Below are 9,272 nucleotides of genomic sequence, written 5' to 3'. Positions count from 1 at the left end.
CTTCGCAGTTTGAGTTCGGTCTGAATGGAAAATGAGGAGCTGGGTTTTGTTTAAACGTTATCATTGAAACAGAATCCCAGTCTGTTTTCACAGTCGGCTCACAATCGATGCTTTCCCAAGAGTTTCACCAAATGGACTCCAAGCGATCAAAAATAAAACCCTAAAACGAAGATCGCCAAGCACACCGAGCCAGCCTGCTGTGAGGCAGGGGTGTCCCGTCAATCGACCCCCAGTCCTGGAGGGGGGGGGGGGGGGTGCATTATTCCACCCCGCAGGTAAAACGAGACCATGAGCGACTGGAGGGTCCGGACAGAGGTTTGTTTAACTGGTTCCATTTAGACCAGGACTGGACAGCTTTGTCCACCCTGTGTTTGTAGGAGATCTCAAGCACGGCCGGGGCGGAGAGCGCTGTGTGGAGGATTGCACAGCCAGCAGTTTGTATGCAGTTGCATTGCTTGTCATGCTGGAGTGAGGTTTGCAGAGAGGGGAGGTGTTCTGGGGATATTTAGCTACTGCAGTGTTTTCTGCACCACTGCTGCAGTTTAGAAAACAGTCATTTGTATTTTTTTTTTTTTTCATAGACCCAGCGATGTATTTGTTACTAACCTCTCTCTCTCTCTCTCTCCCACATTTTCCCCCTCTTCCCCATTCTCCCCTCCTCTCTCCTCCTTTCTCCTCTACCCTTTTCCCCTGTCCTCTTCCTCCCCTCTCTCTCCTCCCCTCCTCTCATCGCCCCTCCTCTCTCCTCTCCCCTCTCTCTCCTCTCCTCTCTCTCTCCTCTCATCACCCCTTTCCTCTCCCCTCTTGCTCCTCTCTCCTCTCATTGCCCCTCCTCCCCTCTCTCCCCTCTCCTCTCCCCTCCTCTCTCTCTCCCCTTTCCTCTCCCCTCTTGCTCCTCTCCCCTCTCTCCTCTCATTGCCTCTCCTCCCCTCCTCATCGCCCCTCCTCTCTCCTCTCCCCTCTCATCACCCCTCTCCTTCCCCCTCTTGCTCCTCTCTCCTCTCATTGCCCCTCCTCCCCTCTCTCCCCTCTCCTCCCTGTCCTCTCTCTCTCCCCTCTTGCTCCTCTCCCCTCTCTCCTCTCATTGCCTCTCCTCCCCTTGCTGCAGGTGATCATGGGCACGTCTGAAGACGGTCTGATCGGGATCCCATTCCCGGAGCACAGCAGCGAGCTCCTGTGCCGGCTGAACGAGCAGCGACAGGCGGGCCTGCTGTGCGACGTGACGATCAAGACCCAGGGGCTGGAGTACCGCTCCCACCGGGCCGTCCTGGCCGCCGTCAGCCAGTACTTCCGCAAGCTCTTCACCCCCGGGGGGGGCCGCTCCGAAGGCTTCGGCGGGGGGCCACGCAGCGTCTGCCAGCTGGACTGCGTGGACCCCGAAGCGCTGGCCGCTCTGCTGGAGTTCGCCTACACGGCCACGCTCACCATCCGCACCTCCAGCATGAGGGGCGTCCTGCGTGCTGCTCGCCTGCTCGGGATTCAGTGCGTGACGGACGCCTGTCTGGATATACTGCGGAGCAGCGGGGAAGAGGAGGAGGAGGAGGAGGAGGAGGAGGGAGCAGCGAAGGATCTGGGATTGGAAGGGGAGGGACTCTACGAGACACCCGCCCGATACCCTGAAGGATTCCCGGACGGATTCGCCCGGGAGAACGGGCGGCCGGCGTCGGGAGACGAGGGAACCCCCGTTCCCCAGAGACAAGTGGGAGGGAGAGGGGGAGGGGGAAGTGGAAGAGGGGGGAGGAGCAGGGGCAGCCCTAAACGGCCTCGTAAGAGGGTGGGCTACAGGCTGCCCCTGCCACTCCTTCACCCCGCGCTTCGGGGGGCAGCGCTAGACTACTCGCTGAGGGAGAGGGAGAGAGCCTTAGGGAGCTCTGTGATCACCCCCAGGGCTCCGGAAGACCCGGACAGGGAGGAGATCGAAGACTACGAAGGAGAACCGGGGAACAGGAATGGCTTTCCGTTCAGCGAGAGCGCGGCTCACAATGGCTGGCGCTTTCCGACCGCCGCGGACCGCGAGAGGCTGTCTGCGGAGGAGGAAGAAGAGGAGGAGGAGGAGGAGGAGGAGGAGCCGGGAAAGGGGAAGGGGGCGGACGAGGCGTGTCTGGTCGCGCACCCTGGCCCGCAGCTACCCAAACCAGCCGGGCTCCCCTTCTCGTTCTCCTCCGCGGCCAGCCCCCCGCTCCCCGACAAGACAGTGCGAAAGAGGAAATCGCAGACCCCCCAGCAGTGTCCCGTCTGCCAGAAGATTATCCACGGAGCGGGCAAGCTGCCCCGGCACATGAGGACCCACACCGGAGAGAAGCCTTTCCAGTGCGGCACCTGTGGGGTCCGATTCACCAGGTACAGAGCTGTGCATTTACCAGAGTTTACCCTGGGTTAATTTGCTTTTCCAGACCTCTCCGTGCTTTATAATGCTTCCCTGTGCTTTACCAGACCTCTCTGTGCTTTACAATGCTTCCCTGTGCTTTACCAGACCTCTCTGTGCTTTACAATGCTTCCCTGTGCTTTACCAGACCTCTCTGTGCTTTACAATGCTTCCCTATGCTTTACCAGACCTCTCTGTGCTTTACAATGCTTCCCTATGCTTTACCAGACCTCTCTGTGCTTTACAATGCTTCCCTATGCTTTACCAGACCTCTCTGTGCTTTACAATGCTTCCCATTTTTTAAAATTGTTTTGGCGATGTATCATTTAGTAGTTTCTTTGATTCACATGATGTTAAATAAAATATATAAATTATGTTCATATAGTTGTCTTTTTTCATTATTATTATTATTATTATTATTATTATTATTATGATGTTTCAATTCTAAAATCGCTAAACTTTTGCCCGTCACTGTATATAGCATCGTGATAGCGTTTGCATCGCGAAGCAAAAACCAAAACAGCCCGTTGTAGGTCAAGCGGTCCCGGAATGAAGCGTAAGGGGGGTTTCTATACGGTGTACGCAGACTGTCCCAAATTCGTTTCGTTCCTCTCTTTGAAGCGGTTTGATCCAGTCCTGCTTTCACTAGGAGTTTAATAATCAGACACACCTGAGCTTGTTGCCTAGACACACTGGGGCTGATCAAGCTGCTAGTGAAACCTGGACTGCTATGCAATAGGAGTCTTAGTTCTATCCCTGCTTCTTTTCTATGAGAGAATGCCTATACAGATCAATAAAGAGATCAGTATAATTTCCAACCCTGACCTCTCTCTCTCTCTCTCCTCTCTCTCTCTCTCGTCTCGCTGTCCGCAGGAACGACAAGCTGAAGATCCACATGCGGAAGCACACGGGCGAGCGGCCTTACTGCTGCCCGCACTGCCCCGCCCGCTTCCTGCACAGCTACGACCTGAAGAACCACCTGTCCCTGCACAGCGGCGACCGCCCCTTCGAGTGCACGCTGTGCCACAAAGCGTTCGCGCGTGAGGACCACCTGCAGCGACACCTCAAGGGACAGAACTGCCTGGAGGTGCGGACCAGGAAGCCTCGGAGAGCAGGAGGAGGAGGGGGGCTGGCCCAGGAGGAGAGTCACCCACCGGGGCTGCTCCAGCAAGGCTACCCCGCCTCCCTGCTCTCCCGCTCCCCTCTGCCCTCCTTCCTGTCCGCAGACGGCAGGCTGTGGAGCCCCGGCACCTCCAGCCCTCCCTCCCCGACCCCCCCCGGCCCCTGGGAGGGTCGCGATTCTGCTGAGGAAGCACTTAGTTGACAGCTCGGCAGTGCAAGGCGTGGCCTCTTTGCTGCAGGCAGGAGGGGAGGAAGCAGTGTGGGTTGACAGCAGGAGTTGTAATAACGCGCTCTGAACGGGAGACGGCTAGCGGTTGACTTGCAAAGAGAACAACAGGTTTTGTTTTGTTTTTTTCGTTTTTGTGTGTTTTTATTGTGCGGTCGCTTTCAGTTTTTCTAATTATTATTATTATTATTATTATTATTATTATTATTATTATTATTATTGTTGTTGTCGTCGTTGCTGTTATTATTAGATCATTATTATATTATCAAGATAATTGTCTTTTTTTTTTAATATATTTCTGTTAGACGTTCTGTGTCCAGGTAGCGCTGGCTAGTTTTTGCTTCCTCTGCGCTATGCAAAATAAAAAAAAAAGGAAAGAAGGAAAAGAGAGAAAGAAAGAAAGAAAGGTGACAACATAGCCTTAATGAGAAGAGAGAGAGAGAGAGAGAAGGAAGGAAGGAAGGAAGGAAGGAAGGAAGGAAGGAAGGAAGGAAGGAAGGAAGGAGGGAGAGAGAGAGGTAATGCACTAGATTTAAAGCTCTTAAAATCTCTATACATTCGAATTGCTATCGGAAACTTGTAGCACTCTTTGCTGTGTAAGGAAAATGATCGGTTTTCAACCCACTGCTTAATTCTTCTCTTCTGTATTATATCTGGAGACTGAATTTATAAACGGGTCTAAAGGTAACAGTCAGGAGATTTTTTTAAAAAAAAATGCAATCTAAAGCAATTAGTGCCACCTAGTGCCCCTAACGTGTAACTACACGCCTTTTTGAATTGTCTCTTATTTTTTGTACAAAAACAGCTGAAAAAAATGGGAGGGGGGGGGGGGGGGTAGTAACCTGTTTTCGCTGGTGCTGCATCTTTTACACGGCTGCCCCCCCCCCCCCATATATAAACGTATCCTGTTTTTTGAAGATGTGAAATGTTTTGCTGAAATACTGCTTTACACTCCGCGCCCAATTTCGAGTGCACTTAAATCTATGGCCAGCTCCTGGAGTGAAGATTAATTCACTGCCTTGAGGTTGAATTCCAATGAGTTATGAACGATTGTAGAACACGCTCTTCTTCTAGGAGTGTTAACTGACTCCCTTATAATTGCCAGGGAATGAAACGAGACTCCCGCAGCGTGATCCAGTCCTGGTTTCACTGGGAGTTTAATAATGAGACTCCCGCTGCACAGCAGTGTGATCCAGTCCTGGTTTCACTGGGAGTTTAATAATGAGACTCCCGCTGCACAGCAGTGTGATCCAGTCCTGCTCCTGGTTTCACTGGGAGTTTAATAATCAGACTCCCGCTGCACAGCAGTGTGATCCAGTCCTGCTTTCACTAGGAGTTTAATAATGAGACTCCCGCTGCACAGCAGTGTGATCCAGTCCTGCTTTCACTAGGAGTTTAATAATCAGACTCCCGCTGCACAGCAGTGTGATCCAGTCCTGCTTTCACTAGGAGTTTAATAATGAGACTCCCGCTGCACAGCAGTGTGATCCAGTCCTGCTTTCACTAGGAGTTTAATAATCAGACTCCCGCTGCACAGCAATGTGATCCAGTCCTGGTTTCACTGGGAGTTTAATAATCAGACTCCCGCTGCACAGCAGTGTGATCCAGTCCTGGTTTCACTGGGAGTTTAATAATCAGACACACCTGAGCTTGTTCCCTAGACACACTGGGGCTGATCAAGCTGCTAGTGAAACCTGGACTGGATCACACTGCTGTGCAACAGGAGTCTGATTCCCATCTCTGATTGAAAAATGTTTACTCTACTGTTCGTGTGAACGGAGCACAATGTATTCTCTTTCGAAAAAAAAAAACAAAAAAAAAACAAAACAGTCGAGTGAGTTTGATCGATATTTCTAAACAGAAAAATAAAAAAACAGGGAAAACTGTTCGTGTGAACGAAATCTAAACAGAAAAATCTCAGGACAGTCGAGTGAGTTTGATGCGTTTCCCGTATTCGGAGCAGTGAAATTTCACGCCGGCTGTGAAGCTCAACGCGTAGAAAATGAAGCCGCTTTATCAGCAGGGGGGGGAAAAAAACACCAAATGTGTGAAATGTTTGCAGATATATTATCCGTTCCGCGTTTTAACAAAACCAGAGTCCGTTATCATAACCGTACCAGTTAAAGATAGAATTAAAAAGCCACGCCAGTTAAAATAAATACATGAATTCATAAATAAAACGATCCAAAGAAAATTAAAAAGCAGTACCCTGCCTTCAATCGAGGATAACGGCACTTAAAACTCAGTCTGAAACCAAATGCAATTTCGGTACCAAATAAATAAATGAAGATAAATAGAGGTCGTTACAGGTAACGTTGAAGAACCAGATCGAGCATCACTAGCAAGGGTTAAAAATGGTAGGGATTGTTTTGCATGTGATCGGACGGAGTGGAGCGGCGGGCGGCCACCGGACGGGGGGGGGGGCCGGGTTTGCCGACGATCGGTGCCCTGCCGTGCCACGACCGTCCCGGTTTGCACAGCAGTGTGATGCTTTTTGTTTTTTGTGTGTCCGACGGGCGGGAGAATGTTTTGGTTGGCACTCCCGACCTCACGGACGGGCGGCCACGGGGGCGGATGTGGCCATGTGATGTTTTGCCGACAGGCGCCAGTGTTGTGGTTGGCGAAAAAACGATTTGGTTATTGGTTTGTTATGTAATGCCACAGACGGTGCCCCGTTTGCCGGTCGTGCGCTGGGACAGCCACGACGGGGTGCGAATTTTCCCCCTTTTGCTTTTGTGGCCTGACCGATGTTCTTGGCCGACGCTTTGAGGAAGGAGAGTTGATCGTGTGCCTTGTTTATTGTTGGTATGTGTTTTGCTTGGTTTGTGCGCCGCGTACGGAGGGCCTTTCTTTGTTGGGCTGATCACAGCGCTAGGGAAACCTGGACCTTTGTTGCGTTAAACGATCGCTCGAATTGCTATCGGAAACTTGTAGCACTCTTTGCTGTGTAAGGAAAATGATCGGTTTTCAACCCACTGCTTAATTCTTCTCTTCTGTATTATATCTGGAGACTGAATTTATAAACGGGTCTAAAGGTAACAGTCAGGAGATTTTTTTAAAAAAAAATGCAATCTAAAGCAATTAGTGCCACCTAGTGCCCCTAATTTATAACTACGGGTCTAAAGGTAACAGTCAGGAGATTTTTTTTTAAAAAAATGCAATCTAAAGCAATTGTGTGCCACCTAGTGCCCCTAACGTGTAACTACACGCCTTTTTGAATTGTCTCTTATTTTTTGTACAAAAACAGCTGAAAAAAATGTGGGGGGGGGGGGGGGTAGTTTAAACTGTTTTTCGACCACGACGTTTGCAATGTAATGTAGCTGCATTTTTAAACGGTCACGGCCGCCCCCCCCCCCCCCCCCCCCCCCCCATATATAAACGTATCCTGTTTTTTGTTTTTTGAAGATGTGAAATGTTTTGCTGAAATACTGCTTTACACTCCGCGCCCAATTTCGAGTGCACTTAAATCTATGGCCAGCTCCTGGAGTGAAGATTAATTCACTGCCTTGAGGTTGAATTCCAATGAGATATGAACGATTGTAGAACACGCTCTTCTTCTAGGAGTGTTAACTGACTCCCTTATAATTGCCAAGGAATGAAACGAGACTCCCGCAGCGTGATCCAGTCCTGGTTTCACTGGGAGTTTAATAATGAGACTCCCGCTGCACAGCAGTGTGATCCAGTCCTGGTTTCACTGGGAGTTTAATAATGAGACTCCCGCTGCACAGCAGTGTGATCCAGTCCTGGTTTCACTGGGAGTTTAATAATCAGACTCCCGCTGCACAGCAGTGTGATCCAGTCCTGCTTTCACTAGGAGTTTAATAATCAGACTCCCGCTGCACAGCAGTGTGATCCAGTCCTGCTTTCACTGGGAGTTTAATAATCAGACTCCCGCTGCACAGCAGTGTGATCCAGTCCTGCTTTCACTAGGAGTTTAATAATCAGACTCCCGCTGCACAGCAGTGTGATCCAGTCCTGCTTTCACTAGGAGTTTAATAATCAGACTCCCGCTGCACAGCAGTGTGATCCAGTCCTGGTTTCACTGGGAGTTTAATAATCAGACTCCCGCTGCACAGCAGTGTGATCCAGTCCTGGTTTCACTGGGAGTTTAATAATCAGACACACCTGAGCTTGTTAGCTAGACACACTGGGGCTGATCAAGCTGCTAGTGAAACCTGGACTGGATTACACTGCTGTGCAACAGGAGTCTGATTCCCATCTCTGATTGAGCACGGATGTTTACTCTACTGTTCGTGTGAACCAAATCAATTCTCTTTTGAAAAAAAAAAAAAAAAAAAAAAAAAAAACGGAGCACAAGCTGTATTTGATCGATATTTCTAAACAGAAAAATCTCAGGACAGTCGAGTGAGTTTGATGCGTTTCCCGTATTCGGAGCAGTGAAATTTCACGCCGGCTGTGAAGCTCAACGCGTAGAAAATGAAGCCGCTTTATCAGCAGGGGGGGGAAAAAAACACCAAATGTGTGAAATGTTTGCAGATATATTATCCGTTCCGCGTTTTAACAAAACCAGAGTCCGTTATCATAACCGTACCAGTTAAAGATAGAATTAAAAAGCCACGCCAGTTAAAATAAATACATGAATTCATAAATAAAACGATCCAAAGAAAATTAAAAAGCAGTACCCTGCCTTCAATCGAGGATAACGGCACTTAAAACTCAGTCTGAAACCAAATGCAATTTCGGTACCAAATAAATAAATGAAGATAAATAGAGGTCGTTACAGGTAACGTTGAAGAACCAGATCGAGTCTCAGGAACCGGTTTGAAGCCTCCGCGCACTTTCACAGAATCTCTGCTGCTGCACAGATTCGAATTCCGTGGTTCTCATTGCTTTAGAAGCGACTCCGAATTGAAACGTGTGCGTCGGACCGTCTGTGTTCAAATTGTACAAGCAGGGGGGCGGGTTGTGTCTGAACAGAGCTGGTGTGCAAAGCAACTTCTTCCAAACTCCTCATACTGCTTCTGCGGGTTTGTGCGCATGAAATCAAATCGCTTAAAATCTTCAGGCAAACTAGTGACGGGTCTAACTGAATTGATGACTTTAATAGGCCACCCGTGCAATTCATTTCAAACAGATAAAGAGAAAAGGAACACAGAGCCGCACACGGTAAAACGCAGGAGACTTTTTAGAAGCTGTTTAAGACGCCTGATTAAAGCACAAAGCGGTCTGACATTTTCACACACGAGTGTGTTTCTGTATCCCTGATTACTGAGCGGAGATTGAAATCCGCACACCCAGAGGTGCTTGCATGCAGGCGGGTAGATATAGATGATCAGTGACGCATCTGGAGGTGCTCTGATACACGGGCACACTGCTGTATACAGGTGCTGTGTGTCAATGCTGGTTTGTGTGTGTGTGTGTGTGTGTGTGTGTGTGTGTGTGTATTGTTTTTTTTTATGTAAACGTAAGACACGAATTTGCACTAAAAGTTGAAGTTAAGAAAACTTGAAAAAAAAAAAAAACCAATGTACAGTTCTCTGTGCAATAGTTTTGAATGTGTAGTTTTTGGGGGAGTAGAGGGAGAGGGTTGAATTGCTG

At 49.2% G+C, this 9,272-nt stretch overlaps 1 protein-coding gene across 1 annotated transcript; it reads left to right on the top strand.

The window, feature by feature from the left end:
- Positions 1 to 1,050: 1,050 nt before the first annotated feature.
- LOC121306998 (zinc finger and BTB domain-containing protein 7B-like) lies at positions 1,051 to 3,889 on the top strand. The gene is given in 3 exon segments (XM_041239056.1): positions 1,051 to 2,340; positions 3,239 to 3,428; positions 3,431 to 3,889. Coding segments are annotated over 3 exon segments (1,659 nt in total). The 5' UTR covers positions 1,051 to 1,114; the 3' UTR covers positions 3,674 to 3,889.
- Positions 3,890 to 9,272: the final 5,383 nt, after the last annotated feature.

The sequence above is a fragment of the Polyodon spathula genome, chromosome 51, assembly GCF_017654505.1.
Source record: "Polyodon spathula isolate WHYD16114869_AA chromosome 51, ASM1765450v1, whole genome shotgun sequence".
NCBI lineage: Eukaryota > Metazoa > Chordata > Actinopteri > Acipenseriformes > Polyodontidae > Polyodon > Polyodon spathula.
Note: the sequence above shows the minus strand (reverse complement) of the source record. Positions and strands in the feature narration are given on the sequence as shown.